The 19,500-nt window shown below is 42.1% G+C and overlaps 1 protein-coding gene across 5 annotated transcripts in view; it reads left to right on the top strand.

Moving 5' to 3' along the window:
* The window catches only part of PRR5 (proline rich 5), a 91,607-nt gene that overhangs the window by 30,547 nt on the left and 41,560 nt on the right, over window positions 1-19,500 (top strand). For 3 of the 5 annotated variants that reach the window (XM_077783209.1, XM_021529971.3, XM_077783210.1), the window contains one exon: window positions 10,967-11,104. In XM_077783209.1, the coding sequence (XP_077639335.1) occupies window positions 10,967-11,104 (138 nt within the window). Of the gene's footprint in view, window positions 1-10,966; window positions 11,105-19,500 lie in introns of those variants that run through there. The other 2 variants (XM_021529974.3, XM_021529976.3) reach the window with 2 other exon arrangements.

The following is a 19,500-nucleotide window of genomic DNA, read 5'->3' as shown; positions in this document are numbered from 1 at the left end:
CACAGCTGGATGCAGCTTGTGCCTCATCCCTGCAAGGTTGTGCAGTGGGGGACAGGATAGACGTCAAATTTGGTAAATATTAGAAACAAATACGTATAAGAGGGATTAGCCTGAGTTTTCAAGCCTTGAAGATGACTATGAGGGGAAATAAAGTGCACTTATATAGCTCTTTAATTCTGTTGGATTTTTTTTTAATATCATGCCAGATCCAGCTCAGCCTGTTTCCATTACTGTAGTAGGACAGGAAGGGCAAGAGGGGCTCTTGCATTTTTTTCTTTAGCAAAACTTGAAGATGTCTGGTCAAATCCCACCACCTTAGATAGGCAGCATATTAAATCAGCTCTTGAAGGCCTGCCCACAGACTGCTCCATCCCTGAAGAAAAAGGACTTGGAGGGCTGGGAGGGGAGGAGTGTTCCCTTCACTTTGATTTTGTCTTTCACTTTTGAGGGCTCCTTTTGTTTGTCTGGGTTTTTTTGGGGTTTTTTTTTCATTTCTTTGAGCATCACTGTCATGACAGAAATGTAACCTTTTAGAAAGACTATCTCTCTTTTCCTGCCCTTTAATTAGCAGGTGAGACCTACTAAACATCATCTCATCAATATTTCTGCAAAACCAGGATGTTTCTGGTATGTATATAGAGTAAACAAATTGAAGGAATTTAATAGCAGTCATACAGTATTCATAGTAGACTTTCAGCTTCTTCTGAGGCCTCAGAATTCATTTTGAGGCATGGAACTAATTTTTTAATTACCTTTAAGTAAAGTGCTGCTGAGGAGTTAAAAAAGCTGCACTGACCCTGTGTGGAGAACGTGGCACCAAGGACCTGGCCCATCTTTCCTTGGGAACTGCTGCCTTATCATCATCTCAGTGACGTCTTTGGAATTTAGTGAGATGCTGACTCAGCATAGCATAAATGGAGTCCACCAGCCTTTTGTGACATCTTGACTTTTTCTCCTTCGTTGTTTGAAAATGAAAGGATATAGGAGTTTTCAGGTGTGTTTTTGAGTCATCTGGCTTCCTGCTGTGAGATTTTGTGGGAACGCTTTCACTGTTCTTTAGTTACCCATAAATGATTGTGCCTAGAATGTATCCTTGGAGAACACATGCTTCTATTTTTACTTAATGCTTAATTATCTTTTTTTTTGTGCTGCTGCATTCCCACAGCATCTACCTCTGTCGAATTTTGGTCTGTGAGTGTCTGAGGTTCCACAGTTTGAGAATAATGAACAAAAACCCCTAAGAAATAAGAATTCTAAGTCTTTCAATACAACTGCTTTTATGCTATTTGGGAAATGCTTAGAAGCCTGCTCAATAAGACCTGGGGGGAAAAACTGCCTGACTTGCAGTTAATTTTTACTGAGTGTAATCACACCTTCAAGGTGTGATTGCCCTTGACGGTCGGAGAGAGTTTTCCCTGAATTACAAGACTAAGAAATGGTGCTTAGGTTTGTGCAGGCTTTTGAGCATCTTTCATGTTTGGAGTTAGTTTTTGGGGAGTTTCCCCTCTTAGTTTGCTTTGCCTGGACCCTTGGCAGCTTCCCAGCACTGTTCTCTGACGTGCTGGGAAGGAGTGGAGAAACAGTGCTCTCGAATTCAACAGAGTTTGGGCGGTAGCATTTTGTGAAGGTTACAGCTCTTACCAGCTGGAATTGTCCACCATCACAGATTCAACAAGCTCCCCAGTATGCCTTGATACCCAGATTCTTCCTCCTCTTCAGTTATCACCTAATTTTTGCTATTGTAATTTTGTAAGATTTTCCAGAGTTTGGTTTCATGGGTAGCAAAATCTTCTGGTTGGGTTGTGCCACTGGAGCTAAAATTAAATTGTGTTGTTCTTTGGTTACTTGTCATATTGGATCTCTAGTGTTTCCTCTGTTTTAATGGAAGCTTGAAAACTCTTCAGCATCATCTTTTGTTGAAGAAGCAGTTTTGTTGAGGTTTTAAATGACTTCTACTTGCACTGGGTTGTCACCTGCTTGCAGAAGGGCAGTGGAGCTAGTGTTTCACAAGCTCATAGGTTTGTGTTCTTCTTGCCCCACCAGAAACTTGCATCGAGGCTTTTGATGGATGACTCAAAGAAAGCACAGCAAAGGTGCTGCACTGCCATCAACTTTGCAAACTGCTGCTTCCAATTAAATTCTGGAGAGGCTCTTTTGCCTTGGCTGTTTGGTAGTGCTCCTTTGCCAGCAGTTAGTCTTGCCTGTGTCTGCTTAGCAGAACAGAGCCAACTGAGGTCAAATCAAAAAGCTCAGGTTAACCTGTGGATAGGAGATGCTTTAGTGAGGGTGACTGTTCTATTTCTGCTCTGGCTGCTCCTTTTCTGGCCAGGCAGGAGGGATTCCCAGGCTGGTGACTGCTTTAACCCTCCTGCTTGCACCCGCAAGGGATCTGTTTGCACAGGGTGACAGTGTCCAAGCAGAAGCTTTGACTGGTTTAGATAAATCTATTTAACTGTTCTGGCAGTGCTGGAGGGTTCCTGTGAGCTTGGATGACATGGTAGTCTGCAAAATGTTCACCTTTACATTCCTCTCCAAATAGTATTGTTTTTCTATCAGCTCTTTGCCTTCTGTTTTGCCTGGTGAGAGTCTGATGCTTGAGGCTGAGTCTCTTTTTTGTTCATGTACCTTTGTACAGGCTCACAAAGCTCACAGAGTGCTGTGTTAGTAGCAGAAGGCCTGGGAGAACAGGAGGTCATACCTCTTCCTTTGTTGGAAACAAACTCATCCATCCATTTGTGTGTGAGGATTTCTGTGGTCTTGAAAATTTTGGTAGAAGTGACAGTATGACAGTGAAAGTCTCTGAGGCCAACGTGGCAAATGAAAATGGAGAAGAAAAAGACACTGTCACCCAGACTGAAAAGGGTTTTATTTTGAAAAGCTTGAAGATGTATAGAACTTTAGACAAACTGGCGATCTGTTGGGTGGTCCAATATAAATTACTGCTTTATCGAGTGAAGGAGTATGGGGAAGAAGCCCTAGGTTGTTCTTTATATTGATGAATTGGTGTTCATTTTACAACCTTCTTTTTGTGATAAGGTTATTTATCTTTAATTCATCTAATACCAGTTTTGCCCTCAAGATGATCCTGAGGCATTCATGTTTGTGTGCTCACAACGATGGCAGCTAGATGCCAGTGAGGATCTGAGAGCCTTCTTCAGTCCTCCAATAAAGGCCCAGTGCCAGCTGGCACCATCCAAGAATTAGTGGACTCATCCATTAGGCTTTTCTCTGATTACACCACCAGCCACTCTGCAGGAGCAGCTTCCAAATCACACTTCCCTCTGCAGCAGGCAGGGATTTCTTTGCAGCTCGTGAGCCAAACCAGCATCACACCTGCCTGCCATGCATCTGCCAGCACTGCTGGTGCCAGACCAGCTGTGCAACAGCACTTGCTTTCTGTCTGGGGTGAGGACAGATTGCTACTACAGAGACTCAGGAAGTAATTGGATCAAAAATATAATTTGCTCTTTAAGCACAATGAGGTCAATGTAGATCTTCCCCCACTGAAATAACTGCGGGGGGAGAGGGAGGTTGGATGAAGTAAGATGATAGGAGGGAAATAAAGGGAGGAGAGAATTGAGCTGCATCCTTGCCATCTGTCTGCTTGGAGTGGTGCAGCTGCTCTGCCATTGACAGGTTGCTGTCTCTCCACTCACTGCAGACAGCCAAATGTATCATGAACAAAATAGCTGAAGATTAATACTACTAAATAGCCTGGTCACAAAATTTACCCTGAGGCAAAGCTGCTTGAAAACCTTAAGAATCCTCTCCCTCTCGATTCACACTTCTCTTCAGAAACTTACACCATGTGGGAGCCAAACATTTCAGCACACATGCTTTTTCTGGATCAGATCCTGTGTCTTTGCAGCACAGTCAGTTTTGGAACATTCATCGGTTATTTAGAAACAAAGGGGAATGGCCAGTTGGAGTTACAGTGGTACTGCTACTGCGCTTAAAATTAGTTAAGGATGTGTTTAAATGCTTCATCAGCTCAGGGTCTGTCTGCTACCCAGGGCTGCACAGTTTCTGACAGTCTCAGTTCCAGGGATTTGTGGAAGATGCTCTCCTTCTAATTGTGAGGAAAATGCTCTTTGCATCAAGAGCTGTGGAAAACAGGCAAGCATGAACTGCAAGGTAACAGACACAAAACTAAACAAAAAATCCAAAGGTATAGTGTGCTCTTGTGAATGGCTGTAAATACCTTTGTTGAAATGTCATCTGGGCACTTAAGAGATATCTGAGGGATTCACCCAGGGCAAGGAATGTGGGGTTTACTTCTCTCCTAGACCACAGGCTCTTTGAGGTGGTCTCATGACAGCCTGCGTCCTGATCCAATGCTGTTGACATCCACAGAATACTTTGTGTACCCTACCTAAAAAAATAAAATCCAGCACAACACAATTTTGGATACTCCTCTCCTGGAGTTATTAATGATGATAAAGATTTTGCAGACATGAGTCATGGACAAGTGTCCCTTCCTGAGCCTGTAGGACCATTCAGGCACTTGTGAATCCCTGAGAATAGCTCTGCAACTGAGTCATTACAGGAGATTCGGTTTAGAGGCTCAAGGTGTCTCTCAGAACTGTTCAGAGGTCATGATGAGATAGCAGTCTTTACATCATGTGTATTTGCAGTGTGGGACTACAAATTAGTGATGGCAGGGGTACAAAAAGATAGCTGAGTTGAATCCAAGTGCTTTTTATGATAGCTCTGTAATTGCTGCTACTTCTATTCAGCTCTTCTTTTTTTGTCCACAAAACCATTCCCTACATGCTGCCTCCAGCACACCAAGTCCTAACTTTGGTGCACAGCTTATCTAGCCTCTGGCTGCTTCCAGTTATGGAGAATCAATGGAGCCATGAACTTGGCACCCTCTGTAGAAGTCCAAGGCCTTTACTCGCACCTCCCCAGAGTTTGTGAGCTGAGAGAGGAGAGACCTGCTCTGTCCCTCAGTGATTTGTTCTCTGATGTCCAGGCATATCGTCCTCACTGGACAGGAGGCAAAAGCTTCTTTTGTATTCTTTTCTTCTGTTATTCTCAAGGGGTTCAGGCAGTAGTGTGTGTGCTCTGAAAACGGCAGCAGATGCAGGCTGTGTTCTCATATTTCTGGTTTTCCTGGGGAAGCTTTTGACTAAGCAGCTGCCATCTCATGCAGAGTCAGAATCTGAGTCTCAGAATGCAGTAGAAATGTCAGAGGAAATATAAGAAGTTGCTGCCCCCAGCTATTTGCTGCCTTTCTTCAAAATCTGCAAGGCTGCTGGAGCAGAAAGTTATCTTACTCTTGTATCTGGCAGCTTCAGCAAAGCTTCACCTCCCTTGGCAGCAGAGCTGATACCAGCAGAGCTGCTCGATTTACACAGCAACAGTGAAAAACAGCCCCACAACCATCCTTGCTTTGGTAGGGTAGGAGGGATAGTATTGGCATCATTTCTTAAGTTTCTCTTTGCAGACTTGAAAGCCATCTCTAATGAGCTTAGGATCAACTGCCTGCTTAATATTCTTATTAATTTTTTTTGCTGTCCATGTAAGGATTGAACTCTCTTTATTTTTCCTTTTTTTTTCTTTAATGTTTCCCTGTAGTCATAGTGGCCCTGGGAATTGAAAATTATAATGTTTTCCATTCCTTTCCTTTCCTTTTGCCCAATCCATGCCAGCAATTCAGAGTTTTTGTTTGTCACTGGGGCCTTGTGAGCATGTCTTGTGAAATTCCACTACATATTCTCCATATGCCTCTATCTGGTTCCATTGCTGGCATTGACTGTGATCCCCACCATGGAAATAAGTAAGCCTAGCTCTGCTCTGAAAATAGAGCTGTGTGAGAGGTGAATTTCTAAAAGGTGGTGTGCCAGAAGCCTGGTGGTTTGAGTAGGGATATTCATTATAACCTTGGTGATTCTTAGAGCATGTTCAGCAACGTCTACAGAAGTGTGAAAAGAGACAGATAAAGTTGTCAAGGGGGTTTGTGGGTTTTGACTTAATAATTGCTTTTTTGCAATGCAGACTGTGAGTTCCTGCTGCACTGGAAGTCACTCTTGGCTCTGCCCTGCTGTCAGATGCCTCTCCCTCTCCTCGTGCTCCTTCCAAGGCTTGCTCGCTGCTGGCCATGCCAGGGGCAGTGCCTTGGATGAGAAGAGTGAGATTTGTTTCTCCAGGCTGCCTGTGAGTCCAATTTGCCCAGGACCCATCACTGTCTTCATCTCCTTAGAGGGTTGCTATTGTTCTTAATAGGAAGCTGCTGTTCTTGAAGATGTTTTCCAGTGGACAGCTGAGCCCTGGCCTCGCTGGGTGAGGATGGCTGAGCAGCACCCCTCCCTGTACAGCAGGAATTGTTTAGAATTGTTTATAAATAGGAGGACAAATTGACATGTTCTCATTTTCTATTCCCACCTCCTACGGTTCTTGGGAATGAGGAAGGAAGCCAATAAGAAATGTTGATGTTGGCATTTGGCATTTCAGTCAAAAGCAAAGGAAGATGAAGTGGAATGCTTTTTTTTTTTTTTTGGTGGGCAGAGAAGTGTTGCTGCAGAGGTAATGCCAGGCTGCTGCCAGGATTTGTTCAGTTTTCAAATTCAGGGGGAAAACAGTTGACAGTTTTTGTCTCTGAGATTGCTAAAGTGACTGAGCCAGGAAAGGAGATCCAGCAGGTTCCTGACTGAAATTCTTGCAAAATGACCTTGTTTACGCTCATTGCATCCTCTAGCATTAAAAGCCTTTAAATGCTACTTCAAAAATTCATGAGTTCAAGTGCTTTAATGGAAGCAAAGGAGAGACTTTTCTCTGTTTTGTCCTGAAAGAGCTCATGGAGAATTCAAAGGGAACTTTTAGTGTGTAGTTGTGCTGCGCCCACCCATAAAAGAGCTCTTCTCCTTGAGTTAACCTGAAGCTTTAATGTTAATTGAAATCACTGTGGGACATGTACTTTAATATGAGACTTACAAATGGGCAGCCTGTAAACCAAGGCACTAATACATCAAAGGTGAGCTTAACTTAGAATTATACACACTATGAATAGTATTTTCTAGTCTTTTCCTGCTGAAATTGTTCAATATTTTTCTATGATTTCCATTAAGGCAGAGCTAAGACAGTGCAGAAAGATTTAAAAATCTCAGTCTATAAAGACATTTATTAATTTGAGGAACATTGCCATCACGATGGTTTTTGTATCTGTTTTGTTAAATTGTAGTTCACCCCTTGAAAAATGTATTACTCTTCTACCTCCAGGATTAAATTCACAGCCTGCTTGCAGTGTGGAAATGCTGGCAGTTGCACTTGGAAGCTTCACTTGCGAGGTGTTCTCGCTTAGCTGAATATGAATTCAGCTTAGGGTGCTGTGAAAGGCAGTGCACTTGGTGCTCTGTGCAAAGTGGGACATCACCACTCTCACCCATTTAGGCAGCTGGCAGGGATCTGTGCATCATTGTTCCTGTGATCAATTAGTCCTTAATGTTTCAGAGTCAGTCTATGGGAAGTGAAGAATGAGAGATTCAAAATATTAATTCCTGGAGCTGTGTGAGTATGAAGAGAGCTTTTAAGTAGGAGCCTTGAGTATTGAAAAAGTCATAATCTGAGGTAAAATGGGGGATACATTCATGCTTTTAGACCATGTTAATCCTGTAATCAACCCCTTAAATTTTCCTTTTTGTGTTTAGTACGTTCAAACTTTCTCTTTGTCTCTGGAGTTAAATTTGACACTTTGTAATGCAGACCTTTCTATAACTTTTTAATCTGGCTTCTTTTAAGAGTAGCACAAAGAATTTTCAGGATAATTATTTCCTTTAGGTTTTGATCTTAGTTTATGTCCTCAGAGATATAAAAGCAGACTAAGTGTAACTAATGCAAAAGAAAAGAAAGTCAGAATACATGCAACAGAAACAGGCTGCCAGAAGTAACATTTTGGTTTTGAACAAATTCACAAACAGCATCACTAACCACACTACACCTTTTCCTCCTCTGCCTCAATGTAGCATTTACCTGGAAATTGTACTGCCCTGTAGCTCAGAGCAGTTGGAGATGAGTCTGGATTTTGTGGCAGCTTTAGGGTTCAAGAACCTCTGGAGTTGTTTCTTTCCATGCTGGTCAGGAGTTATCTAAAGCTACAGCCTGAAGGTAATTTTGGGTCATTGACAGGGATTCTTCTGAGAGCCTCGCTATGGTGCTATCCCTGGAGTGGGAAGGGAGTCCAGCAGTGTGTGCCTGGGAAAATTGTCATGCAATTCTGAAGTTCTTCTTCTGGGAAATGTTTGGTTTAAGAGGTGTTATCGATACTTTATGACAAATGAAATCTTCATTTGCTTTATCTGTCAAAGAATGCAGCGACTGCTCAGCTGGAAGAAGGAATATTTAATTGCAGTCTCCTGGAACTTCTATGCAACAGCATCATGAGTTGGGTTTTTCTAGGCATTCTCTTTTTCTCCTGAACCTATAAGTAGTTTAGATATACTGAATGTTAGATAAAGGCAAGATAAATGTATTTCAACAAATTAAAAAAAAAAGCCCCATACTTCATGCTTGTATTGATGGAATAGCTGAGCTTTCATCATCAAAGTTAGGTCAGTTTAAGTAAAAAAGGCAGTGGAATTTTATTCTGAAATGACCCCCTTAAATCCTAAAGAGTAGCACTATGGTGTAGGTTTCTAATGCTGGCTGATCAAATTATCACCGATTATAGGCAATACTGAGGATTTTTTTTTTAATCTGCTAGCATAGAAATGTCAAAGCAGGTTCTCCAAGCAAAACACTATTTTCATACCCATAAGCACTCCATTTTTTGAGAACCAACTAGCTATTATTGTGCTCTCTGTTGATAATATCTGTCTGAAGTCAGGAAGTGTTCTGCCAAATGATGGGGGCGATTTAAAGGACACAGACACCAGTGGAAAGAATGGTCTTATTTTACTGCGAATTTTAAAGGAACACAAAAGTAAAATGATACATCCAGTAAAACTGCAGGCTTGGCTTTAGCAACAAGCAAAAGTGAGAAAGGTAATGCACCTAATCATTACTATACAAGAGAAAGGATAGTGATTGATAGAGATACATCAGCAATTGCCTAAATACTTCATCATCCAGAGCCTGCAGTCCTGGGGTGCCCTGTTTCACAGCAAGGACCTGGAGAACCCTTCCTGGCAATTGAGAAAATCCTACACAGTGCTTCCACACACAGGTGAGGTCTGAAAATGCACCCCAAAAGTGGGTCCAGCGTTTATAGGTGCAAAGCAGCAAGTCAGAGTGGCTTGGTTGTATTTTATCACAGAAACTCCTGGATCTGATGGTGCACTTCCCAACCAGGAGGGACCAGGGCTTGGCCAGGGCCCTCACCTTGGCTGGGAGGGTTTCCCATAAAATACCCTACAACCAAGTCTCTGTTCATGTCAGTTGGGAAAGATTTTTAAAATGCTAGATTTCTTGCAGGTAACTGCACAAGGTTACATGGAAGTTTCTAAAGCAGTCGTTTTGGTGTTAAACAGATAACATCAGCGTCTCAGTCATGTATTTTTAGCTAAATAATATTGATGGTGTCAGCCACACATTGCCCAGGGTCCATCCTGTAAGTCAGCTCTGGCTGAGCCTGCTGACCTCCCACGCCATCAGAGCAGTTTTCAAATGCTCCTGCAACGCCCAGCCGTGTCCGCAGGAATTGCTACTGCTGTGTGGTGGTGTTTGCACCTTGTGGTTTGGCACCACGTCCCCGGTGTCACTTTTGCTGATGTGTTATGTGCCGCACGCTGCTCAGAGGTGGCTTTCCAACCTTGGCCCAGGGCTCTGCAGCCCCAGGCTGAGAGGGATTTCTCCAGCTCTGCTGAGCTGCTGTGTGTGTGCTCCCGATGCAGTGCAGGCAACATGCACCAACCCTGCCCAGCGCTCTGACCTCAGCTAACACCTCTGAGTTGGCCTAAAATAAGGGATAACAGAATGAAGCTGATACTCCTGAAGCAGACAGAGGGGGAGTATAAGGGGATTGTTTTGTTCTTTCAAGTGCAGCAAAGATTAAATTTAAAATACATATTTTTAAGCACATGCAGTCACATCCTTGAAAAGTGAGTATGAAATGTCACAAAACAAAAGCAAGAGTGATTTCTACCCAGGATGAACTAAGCCAAAAAGGACATATATATATATATTTGTAGTTAAATTTAGAAGTGTGTTAGAGTTGGTACTAAATACTATGCAAAGTGTAAGGCATGAAGAACTGTACTGACAATGTGGATGTGTGTGAATACCACCGTGTATCTGTGTGTATGGTGTATGTATGTGCATGTATATATATATATACACATTTGTGTGTGTATGTATGTGTGTATATATATATACATGTATATTATTTTCCTAATAGTGTTCTATATTTATTGGCAAGTTATTTGCAAAAATAATCTTTAAATTATGAAGGTGTTTATGTTGGGGTTAGAAGTCACGTAATTCTTAATTCTGTGCTTCACCTATTTATCCACTCTGGCATTGTTAACTGTGTTAATAGTCACCCCAGAGGGACAATAGTCACAGCCCAGGGCAAGCAGTGATATTGTACCCATCATTTGAAGCCCTAAAGAAAGAATTCCCAGTATTTCTAAATTAGGCATTTAAGACTTTCTTGGGCCTTCCTGCACATCTGCTCTCCGAAGCCGATTGCAGTATATCATGCAGCATATTTCAAACCTTTTCCTGTCACCTCCTTAATGCTGGGACACAGAACTGCTTGCGCTGTCTGTGCCCTTGGAAGCTTTCTTGCCTTCTTTAGAGGTAAGTATAGCTTTTAATGTTGGTACCAGTGAATTCTTCTCCATGGAGAAAATAAAACAGAAAAGGGAGAAGTGCAAGAAGAGATATTTGAGTCAGCAATGAGGTAGAACAGCACTGATTTTTGTGCTTATTTTATTTATGTCATTATGGGTTTATTAGTGCACTCTTGAAATACATTGTAGAATAGCAATATTTAAAATACTGCTCTTTCGTTTATCTTTTGTTGCAGAGGTGACTTTTTTGCAAGGGCCTGACTTTTTTTCAACCAGTTTGTATTGCCTGTCAAGAATTTTCATGTTGACTCTTGGAAACCTGCTGCAGAGTCTTCTGTTTACTATTCAGTGCTGTTTTCATCTTCCTTTAGCAGGTAAGCACATGTTTCTTCAATACTAATTCCAACTGGAAAATGTTTCCAAATTCAAACACCTGGAGAGTGCATTTTGTTGGGCTCCATAGGGTTAACATCTCTCCTCCAAAATTTCTGCAACAGGAAAATACCTGAATAATAGTGCAGTACTTCGGAGTCTTCAGCATCAGTGCATGTCAGTCTGCACCCATCTAGCTTTAATGCAACTCAAAAAATGCTATGCATGAACTTTCAGTTGGGAATCTATTTAGAGCTGAATCAGGATTGTGAGTGAGCAATATAGAAAATTGTTTGAATTGTTGCTGCCTGAGAGGAGCCTCTAAATAACTTTATGTCCTTGAGGAAAAAAAGCCCTGAAGAGAAGAGCCAGAGTGGGTGATGGAAAAGCTGGGGTGTCATCCCCCCCAGTGCCCTCAAGCTGAAGGAGAGCATTCAGCTACTGTTCACCAAGATCACAGTCAGTGTTGCAGAAATAGATTTAGCTGCCCTGGCTGTGCACTAAAGCAACAAGGGATTCTCAAATGACCCATATATGATTGATATATATATATATGTGTGTGTGGGTGTGGCAAGAAGGGACACTGAACAGCTGAGCTGTAGTAATGTCTTACACAGCTGCGACTTTTCTGCAGGGGGACCTGGTCAAACACTTAATATTCATTGTTAGAATTGGATTTGTGTTTGAGATTCAAGGTTTTTAGGAAGAAAAAGATTTTTAATGATTTCTTGAAATCACTTTTGTTAAATGCTAGTCATCAAAGGAGAGTGTGCATGGTGGTGTGCAAGTGCATTTATGTGAAAAGAAAGTAAATGTGCTTACTCTGTCTTTGATGTTGTTCTGTTTTCCTTTTAACATTATCATCACACATAGGAACTCTTGGTTTTTTTGAAGCAACTTAGAAATTTTCCCAGAAAACAGTTGTCTGTTTCCTCCTGCAACAGGATTTTCTTTCTGAATGTATACAGATTTATTTACTTAATCATTAAACTGCAGAATCTAACCTTTGCCATGGCTTCAAGCTTTTTCCTTTGTTTTTTTAAGGAATGAAGTATTTTCTAAAGGGTGTTTTCTAAGGAATTAGGTCTTTCCTAAAGGGTTGGCTCTTGCAAACTTTTATTTCTATTACTTTGGTAGTAATGCATGCTTTCTTCCCAATCAATATGACATGGTAATAGTGGGAATTCCTGTTCTTTGGGATTTCATTGCAGTGATAGCTGCACTTTCCTACAGTGTTACTTGGTTTCATCCCAGGCTGCAGGAGTAAATGGTCCCCTATTAACTGCAGTTTGCCAGAGCCTTGCTTGGCTCTGATCATAGTCACAGTGTTGTGTTGGAAGGGACCTTGAGGACCATCTTGTTCCAGTCTCCCTGCCATGGGTAGGAGCACCTTCCACGAGACCAGGCTGCTCCATGCCATGTCCAGCCTGGCCGTGAACACTTCCAGGGATGTGTGCAACGCTGGAACCTACAGCAGAATTTATCTTGTGCTGCAAACAGTGCACAGATGTTTCAAAGTGAGAGGAAAATGAGCCCATTCATTTTTACTCGTGCTGCACTTCTTGTCCCTTAGGATTTGGAGGCTGCTGTTTAGGTACTGCCATTCTGAATTCCCTGACATGTGAGTTAAGGATGTCAGTAGCAGAGAGGGAATATTGAACAATGGGAGCCAAGTCATGAGGAGTATGGGCATCACTTTTCATAAGTGATTCATCTGGAGAAGGTGAGGGAAGAATTACTCAGGCAGGAAATCCCTGCTATCTCTGCCTGCATTATTTCAAGCATACCCAAAAAAATTCTGCTTCTGAACTTTATAACCCTCCCTAAAACAAATACCCACATCTGCTTTTAGCTAAATTAACAATCTACCAACTAATCTGCTACTAAACATGAGTTCTGTCAGCTGCAACTCCAAGTATTCCTAGGAAGATTCAGCCACTGCCAGCAGAACTAAAAGATGCTTTCATGCTTCACTGGAATATTTTAAACATTCACAGTGTACAACCCGTCTTTGGTTTGTTCATTGTTCAACTTTTTATTCTTGGTATTCTAAATAACTCAGAATAAATAGAGACATGTGTAAGCCCTCTGTTCTTAGTGCAGCATTTGCAAACTATCCTATTGTAAACTGTTTATAGATTGCCATGTAATCTGTAACGTTATTGTGATGGACAGTCAGATCAGAGTTCCCACCATGCAAGGAGACATTATTAAACATTACGCCTTGAGCAACTTACCAGCACCCTGACAGAGTGTTTTCTGACTGGAAATATCAACATCTTATGAAAAATCACTGCCTTCCCACTGCAAACCCAGTATTTTATAACCACTTGGGTTTTTTTTCTTTGCAGAAAAATATTACTTGGCTGGCAATATAGTAAACTTTAAGCAATGCTTACAGTTTTATTGTATTCAAATTTTATATTCCAACGTATTTTTGTAGTCACAGGTATTACTTTCTCTTCATTATGGTATGCTGTAATCTAAAGATCTTAGGAGTATGGCTGTACTGTAACAGGGCCATAAAAAACAGGTATTGAAGGCTTCAGGCCCCCATTAGTTTACATCTGCAGACCACAGCCTTTGAAAATGTTTGTACGTAGGCAGTATATGTACATAGGTTTGTACGTTATCTTCTGGTTGTGTCCTGAGTTACTTCATGGAAACCTCACAGGTTTCAAATCCAGCACATGCAGAAGCCCTGGCATGTCAGGGCCAATCAGAAATGGCAAAGTGACACATTTGCTGTCCTTAGGAGGAGACAGAAGTCAGTAGGAGAGTGTTGAGATAACGAAGGAGGGTTGAAGGGTTTACTGTGTCACAGAGGAACACTCATTATTCCTGGCAAAATTGTACCTCTTTGTTTGCTCCATTTTCCACCTCCTCCAAATACAAAGAAGAGATTCTGGCACTATTTTAATGTATTGTTCCATTATTGTTCACTGCTGGAGGGTGGAACTGTGAGCTGAAGTCTCCCTAAAATTTCATTTGATTCCCTAGCCAGAAGATGTTTTTAGCCAGTCTTTCTGTTGAGGCTGTCTCATGAAAGCCTTTGTCCTTTTCCTCTCAATCTCTCAATGCCTTTGGTCAGCAGCAGATTCTCCTAGAAACACTAATTTAATATCTCCCAACTTGAAATACCAGCTGAGCTTGTACCAGTGATAGCTCTCAAAGATTTCTTCATCCAGGGTCAGAGCATGTACCTTTCATTCCTCCTCCATTTTCTCCAGGAGGACATGTCACATCACTGAGGTCCAAATAATCCTTCAGAAGTTAAATTATGAGGATTACATTCCACCTATGTGATAACTCAGATGTTGCTATCATGTTGTGTCTGACTGAAGACTGAGACTGGCTAATGAGCTGCAGTGACAGTCAAGAGTTCTTCCAAATCTTGCTATGGAGTCTAAAAATTCCATCACTTTGCCCTTTGAGATAAATTATTTCCCAGAGCATCCTGAGAAAGCACTCAGAATGTGATACATACTTGAGATATCATAGTACTGGACTTGCTGACCTGGTAAAATGAAGATTTAAGGGTACAAATGCTTAATAATTTGTGCAATTAAGGCTTTATATACTCTAGCTGTTTCCACTGCCCAATATCTCAGTCTGAAGGGACAATCTCAGCATGAGAAAGTGTAAAGGATGTATGTGTGAAGGATGGAAAAAAATCCCCATTTTTAAGTTCCTATGAAAGTTTCATCACACTGAGTGCTGGAGAGTCCAAGTGCACAGATAGATGTTGCAATTTTGGATTGTCTTTCAATCTCTTTGGCAATGTTTCCATTCAGAAAGATTTCCTTGTGAGACAAAGGGAGAATGATGAGTTTTCTGAAAGAATCCATTTGTACTGAACACTAGGCTTTTGTTGATTCTTGCAGGACTCCAGAATTTGTTCCAAAGAGATATATAGTACATGCAAATAACAGCAGTGTAATGCCACCAGAGTCAAAGATTCCCCAAGTTTGCAGAGATGGCTCATGCATTGCTCAGGTCTGAAGTAACCTTCCTGATTTGGGCACAGGAGGGGACAGGAATCTCAGGGCACAGTTCATATTTCTAGCCATGCTCAGAAAGCATTGCACAAGCAATATCCTGGCTTTAAGGGAAAGACAAGATATTACTTGTAACTACAGCTGCCCACCAGTGCAGTTCATTGGAAACTCAGTGAGTTGCTGCAGTGGGTTCTTTATCTTGGTGACCTTCCAAGGCAATCAGAGCCTTCTTGGAAGACCTTGAATCAGATATAAGAAAAATAGCACTGTGCAGCACATGCTTCTGATCTCTCAGGGTTCACAGATTTGGAAGGCGTGGTACCATGTATAACTGTAGAAGACAGCACTGACGTACTGTAGTTGCTGCAGTAAGGTCATGGTGTTCTAGGAGCCAATTAAAATTATGCAATATGGCAATTCAAGAAAGAATTGACCTAGAGCTCAGGAAGGCAAAAAATCCGTGTGTATTATAGGCTTAATTACTTCATAAGATTAATTTTCCACTTTCTCATGATCTTGTAATAAGAGCACAAAGTATTTAAAAGTATTTTATTTACTTATTGATCAGAACTCTTGAGACCTTGCTGTCTAAATCAAAATTTAAGATTTGACTCCTGTTTAAGTACAAAGTTGTGAGCTTGTCTTGGAGTATTCACTGTTAATTCACTGAGTGGGCAACAGTAATATTTGAAACAGGTACATTTGGCACTCAGAACCCCATCTCCTTTCCTGGGGGCATGTGAGTGGAAGGTGGTAATGCCACAGGTCATATAATTCAGAACACTGGTCCTCACTTCCTCCAGCAGAACCATTGCATTTTTTTGGACCACAGTCTTTAATTCCCAGAACCTTTATAGAGATAACTAGGAGCAATACTACAAGCCAGGAGAATTGATTTATCATGGAAAGCTTGATATTTTGGATGGGGGTGTACAAGGCCTATTCCTGTCCTAATTCTCTCCTAGTGCCTTTATCCTGAAGAACAAGACAAAAAAGATTTAGCTGTCCACTCTGTTTCAAGAACTGCTTGTATTGCTATGCTCTGTAAAACCAAAAACTGCTGACAAAGAGGGTGGGATTTCATGGATGCTTTCAGCAGGTATTGCTCAATCCACAACTGTGTTAGATTATGCTGGGGACTGGGGTCTATATCTGAGTTCAGGACCCTGTTTTGCTGGCTGAAGAACAGAGTGAATCCCCAAAGTGAAAAGGGTAAAGAAGAGCTCACAGTCCAAACAGGTGAACTGAAGCCTCGATACCCTGAGAGCCAGCTGAAGAGTGGATTGCAAATATTGTGTTAGTACCAACTATTTTCCTTTCCCTTTATATTTAAAAACTGCCTGAGAAAGCATTAATTAGCCAAGAGAGACAAAAACCGGAGAGGGAGTACAAAAGCAAAGGAGAAGCATGAAGGAAGCGAGGTGGGAAGCTGAGGAGCTCAGTGTACAGGTAATAAATGTCATTCATCAGCAGCCTATGAAAAGAAGCTAGAATTGGATGGGTGCTGCAGTCTGGATGGTTCTTTGCTCAGATGCAGGCCTCTCTGCTGAGAAGATCTCCTAGGCACACTCAGGCTGCTCTGCCTCACACTGAAAAACCTCTGGAAGGGAAAGTCTGGGAAATGGGCCCTGATTGTCTGCAGGTTGCCATGGCATGGATGGTCATGTTTGGTGGAAGCCAGTGTGTCTCTGAGGCAGGCAGGGGAGCTGCAGCACCGTGGGTTGCCTGAAGGTCAGCTCTGGAGCTTTCCAGGGTGGACTATTAAGTGCAGAAGTAGCGACAGGGGCAGAGCATCCCTTTCTAGCCCAAGTCAAAGGGCTCTTCTTGGGTGTCACCTTGTGATTCCCTAGGGAGGCGATACTGTCATGAGCATTTCTTTGTCACAGCCTGAAAGACAGACACCATGTGTGAATCCCACATGGAGGTGAAAGGGCAGAAAGCCCAGCTCTGTCCAGAGGGAGGCAGCTGTTGTCACGCAGGCAGGATTGGTCACAGGATGCAGAAGTACAGGAGGTGTTCCAAGGGTTGGGGAAGATGTCCAAGTAAGGCCAAGTCCTCTCTTACAAATCAGTGCTTGGCTGTGGTGAGGGCAGAAATAAGATAAAGGACTAGCATAACCAAGTGTGTCCTAGGATTGACCAAGGGTGTCCCAGGACTAACTAATAAACAAAAAGGCATCTTTAAGAACGCCTTTATCTCCAGAGGTTGCAGAGAGTCAGTGGGATGGAGGAGGAAGGGTGCAAATAGACCCTGTTTGGTTTCATATGTTCTTTACTCTGTTTATTCTTTGTTTTCTGATGATAAAGGAGCTTTATGTAGATACTGTAGCAAAGGAATTGATGAGTCATAAGGTTTACAACTTCATTTCCTCCTGGCTCTTTTTATTTTTTCCTGATGATTGCCTCTCCTTCCATTCTGCCTCGGCCCTCGTCTGCTGGCATGGCAGGGTGTGCTGTGCCTTTAAGTAGGCTGCACTGCTCTGTCAGAAGATTAGTTCCTGAGCTCTGGCATGTGTCGAGGCATGCCCTAAGTTTTGTGGTGTAGCTTATGAAAAACTAAAATGCATTTTTCTAGGGAGATTTTTTAACTCCTTTCTGCCACAGAGACACTTTACCATTCTCTTCTTGGCTGCAAAGTGTACACCACTCAGCATCACTATAGGAAGTTCTGCTCCCTTCTCCAAAAGAGACAGGGAGATGAAGTGAAGTAGTGGGCTGCTTTTTTCTTTTACAATTAAATTTTTTTTACTGAGTTGTTCTGTTTCATGGCAAAGCTCTGAGTGGTGAATAAAGCTGAGATGGCAAATTCTCTTACTGTTTATATCTTCCCACTGGTACCAATACTACTGCAGTGCTCACCTGTCATTGCAGTAGCAGAGTGGTGTAGTCTAAAACATGCTGACCTATAGCAGTCACAGGTTTATTATGAATTTCATATATTGTGAATTTCTTAATGTTTCCCATTGAGAACATTACTTTTTGCTTTTTCCCCTCTTGTCATGATCAAAAAGAAGCAGACAGTACAATTAAACTGTAAAAATTAACATTAGTAAATAAAATGTATGCTTCTTTCTTCTATTTTTTTTTCAGCAAATCTCATTCTTTTGAAACCAAGTGTATGCTTGGGGATGGCTGCCCAGATTTTGTTGTCTAATGTTTTCTAGGCACAGCAATTCAGTGTTTAAACCAGTTGGAGTGTTGCAGACATAAGTGACATATCAGGAGGTAACGGTGGAGTAACCCTTGTGATTTTAAAAGCAGCGTTTAATACTAGGTTCTGGATCTGTATGTATGTTAACATGGTTTTCTAGTAAAAGCATAAATCCTCTTCAACTTCCAGCTTGTATTTATCTACCTATATATTGTCTTAGGTCTTGAGGTAGAAGTAAGTCCAGGTAAGTCCAGAAATTCCCCTATGGCTGTGGCACTCTGGTGGCTCTGGGACTTGCTGTGCAGTCACTCGCAGGATGTGGGCCCCACAGATCAAAGAATTCTTTGTAGTAGAGACAGGCCTGTTTTTACAAGGACAAATGTTGGAGGGGAAGAGAAGGAGCTAGGTCTGGCAGTGCCTTCCTCACTGAGGTGGTTGTGTGGCTTTGGTTAAATACTTAACCTTTGAGCTGCAGGTTTTGTGTGAGCTAAGTAGTGGCATTAGTACCGTGTACGGCGTGCTGGGTTTAAATGAATTAACCTACTGGTGCTTTACAGTCGCAGCTCTGTGACTGTGCTGAGTACAGCTGTTCTGTTTAAGAAGCTTGTAGAGCTCCTTACCGAGCCTTTGGAGGTCTCCCCCAGGCTCCCCTCGCTCTCAGGAAATCCAGCAGTGCTCTGATCCCTCTGCACGGTGGGGCCAGCGGCTGCGCTCGGAGCCGCTCTGGGAGCGGTGCTGGGTTGTACTGGGAGCTCAGCTCAGTGCCTTCCCGGCACTTCTGGTCCTGTATTGGCCCCAGAAATCCCCACATACCTGTTTCCTGCAGGATCCACTCGTTCCTCTGCTGCAATGGGAACAGAGGTCCAGGATCTCCTGATGTCCCTGCCACCTGCTCATGGGGTGGCCTGGGCCAGTCATGCCACCTCTCTCTGTACTCGTAATGCTGAACTGCAGATTTTATCTTCTCCTTTCATACCCAAGCTCTGCTTAGGTCAAGTTAATGAGTGACATGAAGTCAAGCATGTCTGTGGACTCACAACAGGGTATAAATACGAAGTATTATGAAGTATTATTCTGCAATTATGGGTGGAGGTAGCCCTTGGTGAAAAATATTTATTTTATCATAAAATACATTTATTTTATAATTTATTTATTTTATCATAAATCAACATTTGGTCAGGTGTAATCATAAAAAGGAGAAAGGAGTGTAGAGAAAGCCTGTCACCTGTTAAAAATTCTACAGGAGATTG

The sequence above is a fragment of the Lonchura striata genome, chromosome 5 (assembly GCF_046129695.1).
Source record: "Lonchura striata isolate bLonStr1 chromosome 5, bLonStr1.mat, whole genome shotgun sequence".
NCBI classification, from domain to species: domain Eukaryota; kingdom Metazoa; phylum Chordata; class Aves; order Passeriformes; family Estrildidae; genus Lonchura; species Lonchura striata.
The sequence above is the reverse complement of the archived record's forward strand: the minus strand, read 5'-3'. Positions and strand labels throughout refer to the sequence as shown.